We start from the raw sequence: 23,559 nt of genomic DNA, 5'->3' as shown, positions 1-23,559 counted from the left end.
ATATCCTTTTTCCCTTAACAAATCATCTCCGAATATAAACATACTTATAAAATCGCAATTTTTTTTACTTATCCTGGAATACAAAGCAATACATAGAATTGCACTTATTAAATCACATACTTGATTTGATGGCAGTTGTTTTGTTTTGTGTGTCTACACAACTGTTTATTCTTGTATTTGCATACATTGTTATTAGGGCTTGATATCAGCACTGATGTCCTGTTTCGATTCGATTACATTTCACGATGCCCCGACTTGATTCGATGTTGGTTTTATCTTGACTGTATTATCGCGCAGATATATTTGAAGTACTGCCTATTTTAGAGATTACTTAACCGTGCATAGAGAACATTAATATAATGTGGCAAATTTACTTAACACCTTATTTGAAGGGTGTCTACATAATGACTTAATTACATATGCATAAGCATAGAATGACATTTAAGAAGAAATACTTTGTACTGAACAAATAAGTTCAGTATTTGGAATAAAAATCATTGCTCTTTTAAAAAAATACATAAAATTATAGCACTGCACTCATTCAAAATTCACCATAATGTAAGTAACATATGTATCACCACATCAGAGTCTACAGACATTCTGTGGTGTGCTTCTTGTTTGAATACAGTGTAATGGCATCTACTTTATAAAACATCTATATCATCTTGTGAATATTATTATAAAGTAATCAAATATTGCTTCTTAAATGTTATTCTGTAACCTATTAATGTCTTATAAATCTCCATATAGACAACCTTCAACTAAACTGTAGCAGTCATGTTAATCAATCTCAAAAATGTGTCCTCAGATCAAAAGCAAGCATTTTAAAATGGGGATCTAGAGCTGATGCTTGTTGACAGTGGCATTGAATGAATGGAACACAAAACAAAAATAACCGGTCATCGGGACTGACAATGTTGCTATTATGGAGCTACTTCTAGTCGACCGCTTTGCTCACACACTTACTTTTGCATTGCTTGTGAAACTCATGACCATTGCATTGACTGTAATCTTCACTATGGCTTCATTTACTTGTGACTTCATCTATTATTTCTGTATTTATACTTACATGTTTACCTTTGCTTTAACTACATATTTACCTTTACTTTTAATCTGTGTATATTTGGAACTGTTAATAGCAACTGTGCTTCTCATAGTTTAATGTTTACTTAGTTTATTGTCTACTCTTATATACTTTTATCTAAGGCAACTATTGGTGTGCTCCAAATGATATTCAGTGTACTGTACATCTATACTAATAAAAGGCAAAGCCCTCACTCACTCACTCACTCACTCATCACTAATTCTCCAACTTCCCGTGTGGGTGGAAGGCTGAAATTTGGCAGGTTCATTCCTTACAGCTTCCTTACAAAAGTTGGGCAGGTTTTATATCGAAATTCTACGCGTAATGGTCATAACTGGAAGCAGTTTTTCTCCATTTACTGTAATGGAGATGAGCTTCAACGCCGTGGGGGCGAAGTTTCGTGTGACATCATCACGCCTCCCACGTAATCACGCAGTACATAGACAACCAGGAACACCTCAAAAAAGCGCTGAAGAAAACATGCATTATATAATTGAGAAGGCAACGAAACAATAAGAAGCGAGCGAGTGACATATACAACCATATTCATGAGTTCTGCTACTTCGGAAACAAAGCACGATGTAAACCTACACTTTAAATTAAGTTCATAGACAGGCTGCCGCTGGCGTTTGTAATTTAGTGCCTGCCCATATAAGGCCGTCCGTCAGCGGCAATCCAATAGCAAACTGCCACGGGTAAATATTCACGGGTGAAGGACTGTGCTTATGGAGAGGAAGATGAGATGGTCAGGGTGGTGTTTGACACAAACTCAGCGAAACTGCGAGAGAAAGTTTTAAGTGCCAGGACTAAGGTAACATTAAATACAGCCATGGACATAGCACGAGATGGCACCAGCACAGCTGGGAACCTTCGATGCATGTACACCGAGTGGCTCACGTGAACTGGCGCAGTGCACAGATAAAAGCAACAGTTCCAAAGAGCTGAACAAAACCGAATTACACAATTGAAAAGGCAGCAAAAAATATGAAGCGTCTGATACATATAAGCATATTCATAAATCCAACTACTGCGGAAACAAAGCACACGTTGGAAAAAGTCAATGTCCCGCTAAAGGAAGACAGTGTAAAAAAACCCGTGCATGCAGTGTGTCAGGTCTCAGATAAAGAAGAAGGCGAGCTGTTTATTGATGCAGTAAGAAGCGAATCGATGAAAGAAACCTCTTATCTTTACAACGATTGACAAACACGGAATGTAACTTGAACACAACACATCCTACAAATACGAACCTGATTGAAAGAAATAATGATAATCAAATCCTTGATGACAGCAACACTCAGTAACACTCACAAAACAAATACTGTATATTGACAGTCATGTTACGTTATTTTTAAAATGTTCCCTTTTCTTTTTCTAGCTTTTTTAACACACTACTTCTCCGCTGCGATACGCGGGTATATATATATATGCGGCCCGGCGTGTAATTATATCCGGCCCGCGAGATCATTTTATATACTGTATTATTGTTATTAAAGCCGGGTATATGAAGCGCTGGTAACACAATAAACTACAGATCCCATAATGCAGCGCTTCAGCTGCCTTGCCGAACACTTACGCGTTAATCAAGTCTACCTTATGATGCTGCAAGTTATTGCGAAGCTAGCTCACACGATGCTGAAGAGAAAAGTTGATTCTGAAAATAGAGCCTTTAAAAACCGATGGGAGGCTGAGTATATGTTTACTGAACCCGTGTGTCTCATTTGTGGAGCAAATGTGGCTGTAATTACAGAATTTAATCTAAGACGGCACTACGAGACAAAACATCAGGGTAACCTAAATGCAGTTCAGAAGATACAGAAAACAGCATAATTAAATAAGAATCTGACACTTCAGCGGACGTTTCAACCCGTGCACAATCACAAAGTGATTTCAAGTGAAGCTGCTTTTATGGGAGACACAAATGCACCAGTTCACCTTGCCCCACTTTCCCTGTTGCCAAGTAATGTTAAACCAAGTCGTCACTACGGTGTTCCCAAATACACACTTTGCTGATAAACTGAGCGCACTGCGTTTGCACGGCGCTTTGGTGACTTTGAAGAACAAAAAAAGTTTGTCTACATGCGGCTCGAACCTTGTGCATGTTTGGTAGCACATATCTGTGTGAGAAGCTCTTCTCAGTGATAAAGACTAACAAAACAGCACACAGGAGTCGCCTCACTGATGAGCACCTTCAATCCATCCTGAGAATCTCCACAACACAGAACCTCACACCAAACATAAACGAACTTGTTGCCAAAAAAAGATGCCAGGCGTCCAGCTCTAAAATGACATATGAGCAAAGACAACTGAATGATTTGATTTGTTATTGCTGAAAGGAACACATTTTATTTATATTTCCAGGTTTTGTTATGCAGCATGTTCATATTTGAATTTGTATAATTTTGACAGGATATATTTTTATGGAGAGCAAAATCTTTTGGGATATTTAAAATCTAAGTTTATTTTTTATATAAAATTACATAAGAGTAAAGAAATTTGAATGTTTGTTCATTTAACGTTTACTTTATTTCTAACTTGTATAATTTAGACAGGATATATTTTTATGGAGAGCAAAATATTATAAGTTGATTAAGGTTTGAGTTGATTTATTCACGAATAATATTCCTGTCTGTTTTTACCATTCCTACCAAAGATATTTCTGTCGACTAAATAAAAATTCCTTCTATTTAAAATTTAAATAGAACTTGAACAAATACGATAGTTCATAATATCCACGCAGACTTGCACGTAAGAGCGGGAGTCATCCGTTTTAACAAACAGCGTATTGCACTGATACGAAATAGCTGTGTGTGTATATATGTAGATATGTATGTATATGTATATATATGTATTTGTGTGTGTATGTATGTATGTGTGTATGTATGTATGTGTGTGTGTATATGTATGTGTATATATGTAGATATATATATATGTATGTATATATGTGTATATGTATAGATATGTATATATATATATATGTTTATGTGTGTGTGTGTGTAAATATATATATATGTATGTATATATATGACAACAACACTCATCACTCACAACAGTGACAAAACAATTACATTGACAATCATGTTACGTTATTTTCAAAATGTTTCCTTTTCTTTTTCATTGCTTCTTTAACACACTACTTCTCCGCTGCGAAGCGCGGGTACATTGCTAGTAGATAATAAACGTATCTTGCATGCTGCTCTGAAAATTGCAACAATTGCCCGCATGCTTTAATGGATGGGACGCATTGCAAACTCTTTACAGCTGTAGCAGTACAGCTAACCACATAAAGGGAAGCAGTGTTTATTGGACTTGCCATCACACAAACTTGTGATTGTTGCAGTTACAAAATGGAACAACACATTGGAAATGCTAGAAAGGTTTTTGGAACAACAGCAAGTCATTTCAGCAGCTCTGCATATAGGCAATGACCTTACTCCTTGTGTGACTGGCATGCAGCACGTTTGTCTGCAACACACCCGCCACAGGTACCCAGTTGTTTTTAATGTGCGATTGTCACATTTGAATCTGCTTCCCTGGATGTTTAGCTGTCCACACATTTTATTTAAGCATCAAAGACGCCAATTTCAATTAGAGGACACACCATTTTATGCGATATTATAAAGTGCTTTTTCCCATAGAAAGCCTTTATAGGTGCATTAGTGACATCTGCTGGATCAGACACCAAAAACAAAGATAAGCAAAAATCTACATACAGTAATTGAACAGGACAGAGATTCATGAGATCGATATTGAGACTTTTAAGAATTGATATCAGATTGTTTAAATGTAAAATAACGATTAATTGGAAAATCAGTATTTTTACCCAGGCATAATTGTCATGTCTGCTATGTCTGTGTCACCAATGCAAGTGAGCTACATTCACTTGTGGATCTCTCCATTCACAGTGTGCCATCTTGCATGTTCTCCTTTCCCCACATCAAACTTATGCTGGCTGTGTACTACATTTATTGTCAGCTTTGCTGCTATGTCAGACACTTGACATACTTTGACCAGAACTACATTATAAGTATGGGCAGACATACCCGTGCTTCAAAGAAACATCTCAAATATGTTTTTCCATCCATTTTTGTTTAATATCTTCTCTACTTATTTTTAAGTTTACATTTTATATATATATATAGGTCAAAACGTTGCTACCAAGGTATAAACATGGCGCTTACTTCCTCTCTCTCCTTGTCAATGCTTTATACAAGGGGAGACAAACTTTTCATTCATCAATGTTCAAATCTAAAATAATTTTTTATGACTTACATAATTTGGAACCATTACAAATGATGTATTTGTATGTACATACTTTTTCTTGTTCATAACAGTCTGTATATGTGCAGGTATTTATTTTAAAACACAGTACTTACTATGCTGGTAATTAATTGTGGCAGGGCAACTCATATTTTGCATTGTGTCCTATAAAAACTTCTTGGATCCTTCTTTCTTTGCTGTATAGACAGGTAATAAACATAGTGCTTAAAATAGTGTGGTGATATTTCGGTGGACATGAAGCTGTTTGGTTTTAACTACCCAAAGATTTACTTTAATTCCCAATGAACAGTGAAGTAACATCTCCCCATTAAAATTTGGCATTATAAAATCCCACAGATTATGATGTCATTAATTGATATTTTATTATATAATTGTTAACAATGTAATAAGGTTGTATATATGACTTCCTCCAGTAATCTTAGCAGAGTCAAAGATCACCAGAAAAACATTTATAGATGTTAAAACAAAATTAATCCGCTATAAATTGAATATCAATTACTGCAGTCGTATTAGAGGGACCCTTGGAATGTGGTGGCTTGATAGTGCTTAGAGATGGAGACTCTGGTCATCAGAGGCTGACAGTACATTTAATCCTTTTATTGTGTTTTTTCTAAATATAAAGAAATCCAGTCCTTCAGTTTGCTGGCATTTATGTGAATGTGTTGTCTAAAATAAATAAGGAAACAGAACAGTTAAACTATACACCATATAAGTACAATACAATATCTGTACAATGTTTTCTACAGATAAAGTTATAATGGTTTTGAAAGATTGAATGCTGCCATGTGCTATGTTTAAGATGTGAATGAACTTTTGCTAGGAAAATAACATATAACTAAAGATATCCATGATTGACATTATACAAACATTAGCTCATCTTTGGGACAGTTGTGTTTTTTTTTTTTTACGCTGTATATACTTAGATTTAATCATTGGCACGCAAAACTGGAGAAACAACAGAAGTTAAAACATTGCAAGACTGCAAACTGCTGTTTCTTAAAGTGGCAAAACACAAAAGATGGTAAGAAGTGCAAAATGACAAAACAGATTACTAATTGGTATGAGACAACTCAACACTGACTATACTTGTTCAGGTGAGACTTTCTCACACTCATTAGGAAGTTCAGTTTAACTGCTAAACAAAAATACACGCTCAAAATGAAAATAAAATAGCAAGTAATGCATTTACCCAATAGTTGATATGCTAACATTGAATAATTCACAAACATATACACACACAGGAAAAAAAACTATGCAGCCTACTGTTTTTATTCCTATTTATAGTATTTTAGTAGTGGAGAGCGCATGAAATGGACGGATGACAGCCTTACATGCTGTATGGACGTCTTACTTCTCATGTGATGTGAATTAGTGGTTAGCATAGTTATTTGACAGAGTATGAGTATTTTCTGGGCACAAGTTAAGCAAACGAAAGTGTGTTTTGCCATATGTTAAGTCGCTGCTCGCCTGCTCATGGCAGGGACCTGTGGGGAGGCAGAAGATCACATTGCAGGTACGCACAGACCTGGATGGCCTCTTCATATACAGTAATATGTTTGTTCTTTAGGTGTTGTACTGCATGAACCGTCATCCCCAGAAAATCAAGCGATTTGCAAACAACAGCTCTTAAACCTACATGTTCTGAAAGCATCCTCTTCTAATCCTGTTTTTTCAAGCTAATCACTACCAAGCAATATGGGTGGAGTCAAAATAAACATTCTTAAAAAGAGTGTTGGAGACTTTGTGGATTTTATTTAATCAAAGAAGTGTTTAATATCGTGAGATTGGCTTTTGTATATTGATTTTTATTAAATATCAAATCTAACAGAAAATTCAACGTATAGCCCAGTTCCACTAGATCAGTGATGGCAAACCTTTAGAAACGGAGTGCCCAAACTGCAACCCAAAACCCACTTATTTATTGCAAAGTGCCAACATGGCAATTTAACCTGAATACTGAGGTTTTAGTTTAGAAAAAACAACTCATACATTAACATGTTTTGTCTTAAAAGAAAAACACAGTAACAGAGCTTTCAATGATACAAACAACTTTTTATCGAAAGGTAAAAGTTTGCATTTGGCATGCTTTTGAACATGTGATTTTTGTTATTGTATGCATGCTTATAATTTGTCTAACCTTGGCTCCATACTGTGTAAGTTTGAGAGAAACACATGCAGCACTCAGGTCATCTGTTATTCTGTTTCTGGTGTCAGATTTGATATACAGTAATTCAAAGCTGAAAACAGCTGCTCACAAGCATAAGATGATCCAAACAAAGTAACCAAAGCAATCCCAGGTGCTTTTATTGAATTAAAATTATTTGTCAGAGAATTCCGCACTTTAAGGATTTCATTTTCAGAACTAACTGTGCTGTCCTTTGTCATCCCTTCTATCATCTCAAGTGTTTCACGCAGGTCTTCCCCATTAACCTCCGTTCCCTTTCTCTCTCTTTCTCTCTTTTTTCCCTTTTGCATCTGCCTCACGCTTCTATTATATATTACCGGGACGTGGATCAGGTGTGGTGATTAGCAGCTTCCAGCAGCAATTACAGGTGCAGACGACTCCTCACCCTTGCACTTAAGCGTGGACCGCCTGCATCACGAAACTTCAGGGAACCGCTCCAGCCACACTACCACGCCCCAAAGCCGTGAGTGCGCCGATTATCTATTAAAACTGGCCTTTTCAGTTTTGAGCTATACCACATCCCCTCCAACCTAGCTCCTCTCCAACCCCACCACGGGGATCACCTTCGCCACAGACTCAACAGGCTGCTGTCTGTGCTGCACCCTCACGCTGCATGTGAGCTGCCTGCCTTACCCCAAACAGGGGAGGGAGGAAGCACTCCCATTGGGCTGCTGGGCAGAGGATGTGAGAAATGTCCTCAGGCACATGTAGAGAGGCGGAGGGGAGCAGAACGGCCCCGCCTCCCTCTGGCTTTCTAGTTACGAACTCTGTGCTGGGGCAACGGTGCGCATGTCTACAGAAAAGGATCTGAGTGCCCCCTCTGGTACACTTGCCATAGGTTCGCCACCACTGTACTAGATACTATTTTCTGGAAACAGATCATACTAAGTTTCTTAGCCAAGAAGGAATATTGTGCCTGGTTATGTGACTCGTAGCAGTACTTATTGACACCTAGGTTTTCTTTGCAGTTTCTTTAAAGGAAAGACCTACATTTTTTAAAGTTATAATGGTCTATCTGTCTTCTTTTGTTAATTGCTTCATTCCTTGCCATTATGACAGCAATATAGCAACACGAGTTGTTTCAACTCCGCTTTTGTAAAGATAGTTTGTAAGTTATCAACAGAAGTTGGGGCTCCTGTTGGAATTGTGTGCTGCATGTTTCAAGGCTTATATAACTTCCATTACTTGAGAAAGCTTTAAGTTGTTAACACATTACTTGTTCCCTGAAAAGGGCCTTTTTATATAACTGTGAAAGTTAGATTTTTCAATTTTTGGCATTTTTTTAAATAAACAGCTGTCAGTTTACTGTCTGCCTTTGTATCATTCTGTGTTATGCACTGGACTTGAACTGCCTAAACATTTATAAAAACTGAACAATGGAGATATTTTAAAACTTTTGAGTGTCAATATAAATATCCAGTGGCGTTGCAGCAGATATTATTCAATAACCAATTTTTCTTAGTGTAATGGAAAAGTGGTTTGAAAAGGATTACTAGAGAAGTTCATAGCACTCATAACAGGGATAGTTAGCACTAGGGAGAGAGCAAGGGCAAAAGTGATAATTTTAAGTATAATCTGTATAGTAGGAAGCAATAGGAGGGGTGCAAAGTTACAGTTATGTAGGAGAATTGTCAGGTGAATAACCACAGTTTTAGTAATTTCAAAACAAAGCCTCAGCAGAGAGTTGGGTTCAGTAATATAAAAACGAATTTTAATAATGACACCAAAACAATTCTTGTACTGTTTGATTTTTGATTTGCCTCCATTAAGGCAATGTCTAGAAGAGATGCCAGCTGCATCATAAGAAGGAATTGGCATTCATGTTCCAGGTGGCCTTGAGGAAGATAGAGTGCATCCCTGAAGTGCTGTGGTAAGGGGCTTCCTACCAGGGGTACAGAGGCAGGTGAATTAAAGTCAGACTTAGGTGCAAGGTAAATTTTGCACACTGCCCAATGAGATCAACCCCAGAAACAAAGTTTCAAACCATTTTCAGTTCCTTTTGGAACTGGACAGTGACTCTGAGAGCTTACATTATTACTCTTGTCATTAGCGGGAGTGAGATGCAGATTTGCTTCAGAGACAGAGTCTCGCACAGTGTGTTTCCTTCCTGGAGAATTGGTGGGAGACCTCCCTGTAAGGGTGGATAGACTCTTGAGCAGAGGGGCAATGGATTCAGCAGTCATTGTTAATGCTTGAACAAATGACATAAGTCAGTGCAGGTTTTTCAGTTCTGGAATCACACATTAAAAAGTTAGTTGCCAAGCTAAGGAATAGAATAGACAATGGAACAGTTCTATCAGAAGTTCAGCCTGTGCCACTCCCCTGTTCAGGTTAAATGGAGGAGATTAGAAGTTTTAATGCGTGGTTCAAATCATGGTTTAGAATAGAATGGCATAGAATATCCTGGAACATATGGGACCTTTTCCACCACGATGGGTTACATCTGATTCATATGGGCACTGATATATTGGAAAGGTGTATGCCTTTGATAGTGTAATTGTTTAAATTAGAGAATGTGGTGGTGGGGGGGTTCAAGGAGTATAGGGCAGGCTAAAAACAAGTATGCGTAGTAATTAAAATTCTAATCCAAAGTTGAGTGCTAAAGCAAAACCAGTAACACATTAAAATTGTTTGCTTTAATGCAGAGAGTATCAAAAATAAGGAGTCCAAGGTAGCTAACTATAAGAATGACACAGCAATAACAGAAACCGGGTTAATAGCAGACATGAGGATGAATATAATATAAGATGGTTACATTTTTAAGGATTGTGTTCCAGACACAAACCCACCAGCACACATAAACACAGTTTCAATGAGGAGGAGAAGTGTATTAGAAACAGTATGTTATATTTAAAATAACTTGCACTTTACTAAACTTTTCACATGTGAAGAAGTTCATATCCTACTGGCATTAATACAGACTATTAAAGTTGTGCTAAATTAGTTGGAAATTGTAGATGATAATATACTGCTCAGATTAAATAAGGTGTAAGTTACATTTACAATTATTTGCTTAGCAGACACTTTTATCCAGACCAGCTTACAAAGGAGGTCAGCGTAATAAGTTCACTAGTCTAGGAATTGTTCTTGATCAAGTGTAGCAGGGCAAATTACAGAAGTTGATAACCACAAGTAAAAACCTATATGAAAAAAATTACAAGTACTGGAAATCTTCAGTTAACAATTGATTTTCAAGCAATAAAAGCTATGACAATGACAGATCCACAGAGCACAGAAACATTAACCATTTCACAGATATTCACAGAAAAGTGGGGTTTAATGCATTAAGAGAGTTGTCAGTTTGGATGGAGATGGGTGGCTCATTGCACAATCTTGGAGTTAGTGATGAAAAGTGTCTGGATTGAGATTTGATACAAAGGTGACATCAACAGACATTGTTCATGGGCAGACCTGAGTGGTCAAAAGGAGCATAGCACCTCACCAGTGTCTTCATATACACAGGTTAAAACCCATTGACTACTCTGTATGCAAGCTTCAAGGATTTTAACTTGGTGTGTTGCTACAGAGGGCCCAGTGTAACAACTTGGAGAGGAGTGACATCCACCCATCTTGGCAGGCTGAATACCAGCCTTTTGGACTATCTGTTGTGGCTTGATAACACATGTGGTTATTCCATGCCAGTTGTGAGATGCAGTAGTCCAGACCTAACAAGACCAAAGCCTGGACTAGAAGTTGTGCTGTATATTCACTCAGCAAGGCTTGATGTTGCAGATGTTATACAGTGTCACTCTGCATGAATGAGAGACAGATGAAATGCGGACAGAAGAAGACATCTGTTCATCAGTCACCACCCCAAGGCTGTGTACTGACTTTCAGGTGTTAGTGACAATGAGTCAAGCTGTACAGATATGGAAAGTTCAAGGGACTGGTTGTCTGGCATGACTAGAAGCTCTGTTTTAGGCAGGTTGAGCTGTTAATAGTGGTCCTTCATCCAGGTTGAGATATCAGTAAGACATGCCGAGACTCTTGCCGATACCATGTTTTCTTTAAGAGGGAATAACAGGTACTGCTGTGTATTGTCAGCATGGTGCTGATATGAGAATCAATTGGAATGAATGACGGAGCCCTGTGAGGTGTTATAGAGAGCAGAATAGAGGATCCAGCATCAATTCTTGGGGCTCCCCTGTGCATGTCTGATGCACTCAGCTCTCCTCAGCAGGACACATTGTAGGATTTGCCCAAGATATAGGAAATGAACAATATGAAAGTAGGCCCAGCAATGGTGTAGGGTAGAAAGAAGGATCTCATGGTTTACCATAACAGAGGCAGAGGAGAGATCTAGGAGAATCAAGACTGATAACATGTTGCTAGTTCTAGCTAACTGTCGACCACAGTACTGTAAGTAAAGCTGTCTCAATAGAGTGGTTTCTTTTGAAGCTGGATTTGTTGGGATCAAGCAATCCATTCTATACTAAGAAAAAAGAGACTTGAATAGACTCAATATGCTCGTATTTTGGAAAGAAATGAAAGGAGTAAGATAGGCCTGTAATTTCTATCTTGGGATGCATCAATTGTTGGTTTTTTGAGAAGTGGGGTTATCGGAGCGTGTTGGTGGGAAATGCGCCTGAGTGAGGTCTTAATAATCAGTGTAATTGCAGAAGTGAGCGAAGGAGAGATGGCCTGAAGGAGATTAGAGGAGACAGGGTAATCTGGGCAGGTAGTGGGGTGATTGTAGTGGAGGTTTGAAACTTCAGTGTCACAGCCACCCTTTCCTGAAAAAGGTAGCAAAATCAAAAGTAGTAAAGGATGGAGGAGGAGGGTTAAGAAGGGATTTGAAAGCAGAGAACAGATAGCCAGTGTCAGTAGTGCTGTTAATCCTGGTCTGATAGACAGTTGGAAACTTGATAAGAGTAAATTTCACACAAACATTAGAAAGTTTTTCTTCGCACAAAGAACCATGGGCACATGAAATAAAATTCTAAGTAGTGAGGTACAGAATAGAACTTTAGGGACTTTCAAAATCCACTAGATGTTATTCTGGAGACGTTAAATAAGTATAATCGGCAAGCTTTATTGGGTGGAATGGCCTGTTCTTGTCAAAGTTTTTCTAATTTTCTAATGTTTTCTTTGGTTGATTCAGTCAAAATGATTTGTTAATAATCATTGTACGTGACAGTGTTAGTTAGAAAACTTGCTTAACCAGGTTTCTCAATAAGATTGTCAACCTTTGGCATAAGGCTGGCATTGAATTTATAAACATGGTTGAGTTGTCTAAATTGTTGTGGACCCTTTTATCATTTGTTCTTCTCGGGCATGAAAACAATATAGCTAAGCCAGGGACTCATTCTTGTTTTTGTGATACCTGCATTAAGAATTTTCTGCACTTCAAGCTCGATTTTAGCATGTTTTACCTTGGGGAGCCAATAAGGTCACTGAAGTAGGGACTCTATTTTCAGTGCGATTATCATGCAAGAAGTGGGCTGGCTCTAGCTTTGAATACATAATGTGCATTAACTTTTCAAGTACTCTTAGATTTGTCAGCAGTTCTTGCTTTTGTATGTAGGACAATTTTGGCCACCAAAATTCAAGTTAATTTATTTATGACTGGGAGTAAGGTGAGGGAAGTTTCTCCTGCCAAAGGAGTCTTGTCCCTTACTTCCCGTAAATTGAGCAAAATAATGTGATAGGTATGTTGTTTAGGTCTCTACTTAGATTGTTTTACTAAATAATCCAGTAAACCGTTTCTCAGTTTTATCTAGAACTAGAAAAATACCCGCGATTCGCAGCGGAGAAGTAGTGTGTTAAAGAAGTAATGAAAAAGAAAAGGAAACATTTTGAAAATAACGTAAGATGATTGTTAATGTAATTGTTTTGTCACTGATATGAGTGTTGCTGGCATATATATACATATACAGACACACATTTACATACACTTATATCTATCTATCTATCTATCTATCTAGCTAGCTAGCTAGCTAGCTAGCTAGCTCATCCTTTGGGGTGCAAGCAGCTGTTGCTGGGGGTGCCAGAATCCATTGAGGAAGAAAAATTAAAAATATTATTTGTACAAAATCTTAATTTTTCTATCCATTCCTAAATAATTAAATGGGCAGGCTATTTCGTATCAGTGCAATACGCTGATTGTTAAAACGGATGACTCCTAATCTTACATGCACTTAGTGCTGTGTGGGTATTATGAACTATCGTATTTGTTCAAGTTCTATTTAAATTTTAAATATAAGTCATTTTTATTTGGTCGACAGAAATATGTTTAGTAGGAATGAAAGTTAAATTTAATCATCATTGCATGAATTTTTCTTCACCATAGAAACTTAAAGACTAAATCCAACTGCCTGATGGGCTCATCAGGCAGTACACACTCACTGCACCCACTCTCGCGAATCGAATCTCAGACGTCAGCGCTAAAGGCAAAGCCTCTCATCTTGCGCTAGGGTGTGTGGTTCGTTTATTTGACAGCATGTAGATCGGGATGTGTATGTATATATATATATATATATATATATATATATATATATATATATATATATATATATATATATATATATATATATATGTATATATGTATGTGTATATATATATATATATATATATATATATATAAATAAACTTTTGAGAATGCAACGTATAGTTTTGTCCAGGAGGAAAGCAATGTTGCCTCAAATCAATGGCAACCTTTTGTAGGGTGTGTCCCTGAGACTTATTAATTGTCATCGTGAAGCAGAGCCTTACTGGAAATTTGAGGCATTTCAATTGAAATGGGAGATCAGGGGTATACGGTGATGCCAGGAATACATTCAGAGTGTGGCTCTGCTGTTTTTTTGTGTAGTTGCCTTCACACAGCCTCTCCGCTGCTTTATAAACGAACGCCATATAAAGCCATCACCTTGTCAATTGTGTAACGCGTTTTTTGAACAGGTTTGATGCATGGAAGTGATCACTCGTACTGCATTCAGTAAGTTCCGTGAGCTGCTCTCTTGTGTGATGTTGCGATGTCCACGGCTTAATTTAATGTTAAGTAAGACCCGGCACTTAAAAGTTTCTGGCTGCACTCCGGTTGTAATATGACGAAGCTGCACGAGGTCACTTTTGAGAATGCAAGTATAGTTGTCCAGGAGAAAAGCAATCTCGCCTGAAATCAATGGCATCGTTTTGTAGGGTCTGTCCCTGAGACTTATTACTTGTCATCACGCAGCAGAGCCTTACTGGAAATTGGAGGTATCTGAATAACCTTGTTAATAGTCATTGTTTTCCTGTATAAATCGTTGGTTGTTACGATAAAAAATGTCAGTTAAATATATCATATAGGAGACACACACAGTGATATTTGAGAAGTGAAATGAAGTTTATTGGATTTACAGAAAGTGTGCAATAATTGTTCAAACAAAATCAGGCAGGTGCATAAATTTGGGCACCGTTGTCATTTTATTGATTCCAAAACTTTTAGAACTAATTATTGGAACTCAAATTGGCTTGGTAAGCTCAGTGACCCCTGACCTACATACACAGGTGAATCCTATAATGAGAAAGAGCATTTAAGGGGGTCAATTGTAAGTTTCCCTCCTCCTTTAATTTTCTCTGAAATGTAGCAACATGGGGGTCACAAAACAACTCTCAATTGACCTGAAGACAAAGATTGTTCACCATCATGGTTTAGGGGAAGGATACAGAAAGCAGTCCCAGAGATTTAAGCTGTCTGTTTCCACAGTTAGGAGCATATTGAAGAAATGGAAGACCACAGGCTCAGTTCAAGTTAAGGCTCAAAGTGGCAGACCAAGAAAGATTTCGGATAGACAGAAGCGACGAATGGTGAGAACAGTCAGAGTCAACCCACAGACCAGCACCAAAGACCTACAACATCATCTTGCAGCAGATGGAGTCACTGTGCATCGTTTAACCATTCGACCCACTTTACACAAGGAGATGCTGTATGCGAGAGTGATGCAGAGGAAGCCTTTTCTCCACCCACAGCACAAACAGAGCCACTTGAGTTATGCTCAAGCACATTTGGACAAGCCAGCTTCATTTTGGAATAAGGTGCTGTGGACTGATGAAACTAAAATTGAGTTATTTGGGCATAACAAGGGGCGTTATGCATGGAGGAAAAAGAACACAGCATTCCAAGAAAACACCTGCTACCTACAGTAAAATATGGTGGTGGTTCCATCATGCTGTGGGGCTGTGTGGCCAGTGCAGGGACTGGGAATCTTGTCAAAGTTGAGGGACGCAAGGATTCCACTCAGTATCAGCAGATTCTGGAGACCAATGTCCAGGAATCGGTGACAAAGCTGAAGCTGCGCTGGGGCTGAATCTTTCAACAAGACAACTACCCGAAACACTGCTCAAAATCCACTAAGGCATTCATGCAGAGGAACAAGTACAACGTTCTGGAATGGCCATCTCAGTCCCCAGACCTGAATATAAATGAAAATCTGTGGTGTGAGTTAAAAAGAGCTGTCCATGCTCAGATGCCATCAAACCTGAATGAACTAGAGATGTTTTGTAAAGAGGAATGGTCCAAAATACCTTCAACCACAATCCAGACTCTCATTGGAACCTACAGGAAGTGTTTAGAGGCTGTAATTTCTGCAAAAGGCGTATCTACTAAATATTGATTTCATTTCTTTTTTGTGGTGCCCAAATTTATGCACCTGCCTGATTTTGTTTGAACAATTATTGCACACTTTCTGTAAATCCAATAAACTTCATTTCATTTCTCAAATATCACTGTGTGTGTCTCCTATATGATATATTTAACTGACATTTTTTATCGTAACAACCAACGATTTATACAGGAAAATAATGATTATTATCAAAGTTGCCCAAACTTTTGCATCCCACTGTATATTTACACTCAAACCGATTATGACAGCTGCAATCCAACTGTGAGAAAACAGTAAAAAGGAGGCGTGTCAGACGTTGTACATTTTCTGATGCAGCTAGATGGAAACAACTTTGTAACGCTGCTGCCAAATACAGAAAACAATTTCTTTGACAATCATAATACGTTATTTTTAAAATGTTTCCTTTTTTTTTTTCATAACTTCTTTAACATACATTGTCAGTCATGTTATGTTATTTTTAAAATGTTTCCTTTTCTTTCTCATTACTTCTTTAACACACTACTTCTCCTCTGCAAAGCGCGGGTATTTTTCTAGTAATCCAATAAAATGAAGGTGCTAGTGGACATAAAAAGTTGTAATAAGTAAATCCATTAAAAGCTGAGGTTTAAACACACAGTCATTAGGTCCTTACTGTACAGTCAAACAAGTCCGGCACAACTCTACCTTCGTTTGCCTGGCTAACCCTTTGCTTGCTCAGCTGGGGAGAATGTTAACAGCTGTGAACTTCATCACCCAACCTCCATCTTAGCCGCCCACATAGCTCTTGCCAGACCGTCTGAGGTTGATCCACCTCCTGTCTTACTTCACACAACCGTAGTTGTACTTTGGATCCCTGAGGAGGACTCCGCCATGCTCGCACCCACTCCACACATTTATTAAGTGGAGTGAACCAATCCCTGGAACACAACTCAATTGCTTCTTCGTGAGGCCCTAGATCGTGCTGCTTTTTCTCTCTAGCTGGCTAGCTCATCCTTAACGAGACTGCTCTCACAGGTCTTCACCTTTCTTGCTTTTGATTCTCCCTTTAACCTCTGATACCATTTTTCTTTTGATATGTTCCTTCCTTTCTTCTCCCCCTCTGACCTGTGCAGTCTCTTTTTAAATCTGCTACCTAATTGGGTGCAGGTGAGAGAAGCAACTCCCTCTGTGGCAGCATGGAGGCTCCTGATTGATCTGTCCACCTCTGCATGTGAATGTGGCAAGGCCAACCAGTGCATCTGCTAACTGCAGAGCAAAATACACTTATGCAGCCTTGCACCTGCTTTAAGCCTGCACCTACACATTTATTTAAAATCGGCACAGCAGCACAGGCCATACATCACAATTGTGCCTTGAGCATGGCAGATATACAGTAGTGTGTGTGTGTTTGTTAATCATATAGGCTTTACAAGTATGCATATACAATGGATTTAGGAAGTATTCGGACCCTTTCACTACCTGTACATTTTATACTGTTGATTTAATTTTAAATGGATAAATTTTCCATTTTTGCCAATCACTCTACACTTAATAACCCATAGTAACAAAGAGAAAACATATTTTCAGAAAGGTTTCCAATTTTTATTTATTTATTTTTTATTAAATCAAAAACTGAAATCTTAATATAAGTATTCAGGCCCTTCGCGTTGGCACTCTAAATTGTGGTCAGGTACATCTTGTTTGCTTTAACTGTCATTGAAATGTGTCTAGAATTTGATTAAAGTGTTCTTCTTGCAAACTGAATTTTTTGGACATAGTTTATAAAGTCACACAAGTATTTATATAGTCCCAATATTCATACTGCATGTGTTGTGTTTTTACACTTAAACCAACAGTATACTAGTATATTAATAAAGACAGACACAAATGCAGCAATTATCAAACTTCCATCATTTTATGTGTGTAACAAGTTCCAGCAGTAACGTGCCCCTTAATACCAAGGTGCAGGCACATCACACATTCAATGCAATTATTTGTAACATTAAATAGACCTTATATTTAGTCTTAAATTCTTATATATATATATAACAGCATGTCAGGAAAAAAACCAAGCCATGAAGTCCAAGGATCTTGCTATAGATCTATGCGATCAGATTGGAGAAGCATAGATCAGGACGAGGGGTATAAAATCCTATATAAAGCTTTGAGTGATCCCAGAAGTACAGTGGCCTCAATAATTGTGATGTACCAGAATGTCTTATTTTCTGCATTATGCTTCCCATACTAGTGTTGGACCAATACTAAACTGTAATGATACCAGCTTTAACAACTTAGTACCTGTATGCAAGGGATACTGAAACAAATAATGGAGAACTTTAAAGGTTTCACAAAATAAAATGCAAAAGTAATGTTTTTCGCCCATAAAAATGATTGGCAAAATTGAACACTGACTGTAGTAACAGAAGAGTGAGGCTTTTATTTTAAATATTGTTACAACCAGGAACATGTTTTTTTTTTTTTCCCCTCATGTAGTTGCTTATAGGACTTACCACTATTCTTTTCATACATTTAATGCAACTATAAGTCAGATGTCAGACTGGCCAGTAACTATAATCAGAGTAACGTCCGTTAATAAAAAATAAAGCAAGCATTTTATTAAAGGTAGTAAAGTGACAGAGATTTTCTCTTTTTCTTTATTATTTTTTATCTGTAGTCCCACACAAGACCATGACTGCAAAGTGGACAATCTACATTCTGATGATGAAGAAATCTCAACTACCTCGGATGAAGACGATTCCAGCTCATCATCCAGCAAAGGAGAGTTTGATCTGCTGAATTGCAAAGAGGTGCATATTTTAGAATTTCCACTCCCATAATTGCCTTTGATTGTTTTTAAAATGATCATTGTCTGTGAAATTTTCTTTTCTATTTGAGAGTTTGTGGTTTTGGTATAGAATTTTTGATAATGCATATCTACCTTATACTGTAACAACTGTAAAATATGTGTGCATTTTTAAGGATTGTTTTTGCATTCATCATTAAAGGGCAGGGTGTTGTACCTTGTTGGCTCTTATGGATGCAATGAAAAGTCAAGCAAAATGACACAGTTTATTAGCTAACTAAACATTACAATATTCAAGCTTTTGAAGCAACTGTCTGAAGAAGGGATATTGTAATCTGTTCATTTAGCCAATAAAAGGTGTCACTTTGCTTGACTTTCCATTGCTTCATTAAAGGCAGATATTATTTTATACCAAACTCACAACTAAATTAAAAAGCAAAAACTGTTGTTAAAAGGCATCCTTTTTTAAAGGAATACTCCACCCAAAAATGTATTTTAATATGTTATTTACCCCACGCATGGAGTCTGAGAAAATATTTGAATCTCATATTTTCATACAGAATGGAGAGAAAAAAGTTTATGATATAATAGAAGCCAATAGTGACCAATGCTGTACAAGGGTAAATTACATGAAAAACATGCACAGATAAGAGGAGGAACAAAAGAAAAACTCTCAATACCTGCGTTGCATAATTCACTTGTCAATTATTTAATTGTATGCACAAAACATGCAAGACAAAACTTTTTGCTAAATTGTTAAATATATACTTCCAGATTGATCAGTGCACATCATAAATGGGAAGAGAGTGAATGAGTCTCAATGAGTCTAATGAGAGTCACTTTTCAAACTAAAGACAGGATTCTTGACGAGTGAATGAAGGGGAGAGGTAGATCTTCAATTCAATTAAAAAAAATAGTTAACACCTAAGCCCCAACATCTTCTATAACTACATAACTTACAGAGAAAACAAGATTTCAGTATAGTGTAATTGTCAAATTGCAATTTGATCTTACAAATTAAATTTGCAAAACTGAGTTAAATCTAGTAATATAACAACGCAACCTTGTGATGTACAGGTTACCCACAGCGGGCATGTTTTTTCTTGAATCCAGGTCATCGGTAGCCATAGTTCCTGATGGGTGTGGGTGAATGAGGACATGTTAAAATAAGGCACAGGTGCAAAAGTGCCTTGTATTTTCAACACAATAAACCGTGTTCAAAAGTGCAGTGCAGAAAGTAGTTAGGCGCCGCCGTGAGTGGCCGCCTTTCCAGCAGCTCTGTGTACGCCTTTATCTTTCTACCTTTTTCTCTTATTTATCTGATCACTCCTACCACTTTCTTTTATGTGGACTCATTTCCTGGACACTTTTTACTACTTGGACATGGATTTTTACATGCTGAGACTCGTCTATTCAGGTAGTCAACTTCTAGCACTGAGAACAAAGGCCCGTACCGGTGTGGTTCCCTATTTACCTGATGAGGTACGAAGGCGGTATCGTGGCAGCAGAGCTGGCGCTAAGCTAAAGGCTAAGCGGCTAGCGAGGAAGCTGCGATACAAGCCTTTGGTTCCTTTTGTGATCCTGGGAAATGTGAACTCACTACCAAATAAGATCAATGAACTGGCTGCACTGGTGAAAAATGTCAGGACCTACAGAGAATGCAGTTTGTTGTGTTTTTGTGAAACGTGGCTAACAACTAGCATCCCAGATATTAACGTAGAGCTACCTGGGTTTAGCACAATTAGAGCGGACAGAGACGCAAATACCTGTGGGAAGCGGAAAGGAGGAGGGCTCGCTCTCAATGTGAACACAAGGTGGTGCAACCCTGGACATATAAACGTCAAAATCTCCACTTGTTTACAGGGACATCGAACTGTTGGCCGTAAGTCTGTGTCCCTATTACTTGCCCAGAGAGTTTGGACACGTCATTGTTGTTATTGTTTACATCCCTCCTCACGCGGATGTGGAGATAGTATGTGACATCATCTATTCCGCTGTTGCTAAACTACAAACACAGCACCCCGAGGCGCTTGTGCTAATCTCTGAAGATTTTAATCATGTGACACTGGACAAAATATCTGCCTTCTCCCAGTTTGTGGATTGTAACACCCAGGGAAATAGTATTATTGACCTACTGTATGCAAACGTTAAGGATGCATAAAGTGCCACCCCGCTGCCTGCGCTTGGGAAAGCAGATCATAACCTGGTTCTGCTTCAGCCTCACTACAAACCAAGAGTGAGGGAGCTACCTACAACCACACGCTCATTCAGGAAGTGATCCCCTGAGGCAGAGCAGGCTCTGAGAGACTGCTTTGGAACTACAGACTGGGATATCCTGCAGGGGTCACATAGTGAGAACAATGAGGAGGTTGTTGACTGCACTACTGACTACGTCAACTTCTGTATGGACATTGTAGTTCCAGTAAGAACAGTATGTTGCTATGCTAACAACAAGCCATGGATTGCAAGTGACATCAAGGGCCTTTTGAACCAGAAGAAAAAGGCTTTTAAATGTGGTGATCAGCATGAGCTCAAGCGCATGCAGAAGGAACTCTGAGTCCAGCTCAGGGCAGCGAAGGAGCAGTACAGGAGAAAACTGGAGCATAAGTTGCAGAATAACGGCATGAAGGAAGTGTGGGATGGGATGAAGATCATCACTGGCTGCAGCTCGAAGCGGGGTGCCTCCATCGAGAGAGACAGGGAGAAAGCAAACCTGATGAACAACTTTTTTAGCAGGTTTGACCACCCTAACCCACTCTCACCTCAGAGTACTGCATCCTCCACCCATCCTTCTGCTGATACCAGCATAGGAGAGAGTTTCCCCCCACCCACAATTACAGAAGCCCAGGTAAGCAGAAAGCTGAGGAGACTTTGTGCCAGCAAAGCAGTAGGTCCAGATGGAGGATCGCTATGACTGTTGAAGGCCGGTGTGTTGGAGCTGGGGAGTCCTCTACAGCGCATCTTCAACCTGAGCCTGGAACATGGAAGGGTCCCAAGGCTTTGGAAAACATCTTGCATCTTCCCAGTCCCAAAGCTATCACGTTCTGGTGAGCTGAATGACTTCTGGGCTGTCGCCCTGACGTCACATGTGATAAAGACCATGGAGCGGCTGCTGCTTCACCACCTGAGGCCACAGTTCAGCCACGCACTTAACCCGCTGCAGTTTGCATACCAGGAGAAGGTGGGAGTGAAGGATGCCATCATCACCAATCCCTCTCCCATTTGGCAGTGGTGTTGTAAGAATTATGTTTCTGGACTTCTCTAGCGCCTTCAACACCATTAAACCTCTGCTCCTTAGGGATAAGTTGACAGAGATGGGAGTAGATTCATACCTGGTGGCATGGATCGTGAACGATCTTACAGACAGACCTCAGCATGTGCATCTTGGGAACTGCAGGTATAACATTGTGGTCAGCAGCACAGGAGCGCCGCAGGGAACTGTGCTTTCTCCAGTCCTGTTCAGCCTATATACATCGAACTTCCAATACAACTTGGAAGTCCTGCCACGTGCAAAAGTTCGCTGACGACACTGCTATTGTGGGCTGTATCAGGAGTGGACAGGATGAGGAGTATAGGAACCTAATCAAGGACTTTGTTAAATGGTGCGACTTAAACCACCTACAACTGAACACCAGCAAACCAAAGAGCAGGCCCCTTATGGACCCCCGTCATCATCAGAGGTTACTGTGTGCAGAAAGTGCAGACCTATAAATATCTGGGAGTGCAGCTGGACAATAAATTGGACTGGACTGCCAATACTGATACTCTGTGCAAAAGAGGGCAGAGCCGACTATACTTCCTTAGAAGGCTGGCGTCCTTCAACATCTGCAATAAGATGCTGCAGATGTTCTATCAGACAGTTGTGATGAGCGCCCTCTTCTTTGTGGTGGTTTTCTGGGGAGGCAGCATAAAGAAGAGGAATGCCTCACGCCTGGACAAACTGGTGAGGAAGGCAGGCTCTATTGTAGGCATGGAGCTGGACAGTTTGACATCTGTGGCGTAGCGTCAGGCGCTGAGCAAGCTCCTGTCAATCATGGAGAATCCACTGCATCCACTGAACAGTATCATCTCCAGACAGAGGAGCAGCTTCAGCAACAGACTGCTGGCACTGTCCTGCTCCACTGACAGACTGAGGAGATCGTTCCTCCCCCACACTATGCGACTCTTCAATTCCGCCCAGGAGGGTAAACGTTAACATTATACAATGTTATTGACTGTTATACCTGCCTTGCACTCTCCACTTTGCATTTTTTAACTTTCACTGCAATTTCATTTAATTAATATTGTTTTATCAGTATGCTGCTGCTGGAGTATGTGAATTTCACCTTGGGGGTTAATAAGGTATCTCTATCTAATCTATCTATCTTATCTATCTTATCTATCTATCTCACGCTCTCTCTCTCTAATAAATCCATTAAAACTGGTCCGGTAGAGGTTAAAATCACAATGAATGTAATCAAAAAGCAAGTTAAAACCCAGGTTAAATCACAGTTAGTACGAGGCCTTTTAAAAACCATGAGTTTCAGTGCATCTTTCCAAATCTGTGTTTGCTGGCCTTCGTGGTGGTCTTAGAAGATGGAGACACCCTCTGACAAATGCGATCAAACATTTAACTGGCTCATGTCCCCATCGCCATCCCTTGGCATCT

The 23,559-nt window shown here is 38.9% G+C and overlaps 1 protein-coding gene across 1 annotated transcript in view; it reads left to right on the top strand.

The window, feature by feature from the left end:
• Window positions 1-23,559, top strand: part of fgd6 (FYVE, RhoGEF and PH domain containing 6) — a 151,120-nt gene that overhangs the window by 64,700 nt on the left and 62,861 nt on the right. The window contains exon 3 of the mRNA XM_039761247.1: window positions 18,783-18,915. Within this exon, the coding sequence (XP_039617181.1) occupies window positions 18,783-18,915 (133 nt within the window). The remainder of the gene's footprint in view (window positions 1-18,782; window positions 18,916-23,559) is intronic.

Source organism: Polypterus senegalus, chromosome 8 (genome assembly GCF_016835505.1).
Source record: "Polypterus senegalus isolate Bchr_013 chromosome 8, ASM1683550v1, whole genome shotgun sequence".
Lineage (NCBI taxonomy): Eukaryota > Metazoa > Chordata > Cladistia > Polypteriformes > Polypteridae > Polypterus > Polypterus senegalus.
Note: the sequence above shows the minus strand (reverse complement) of the source record. Positions and strands in the feature narration are given on the sequence as shown.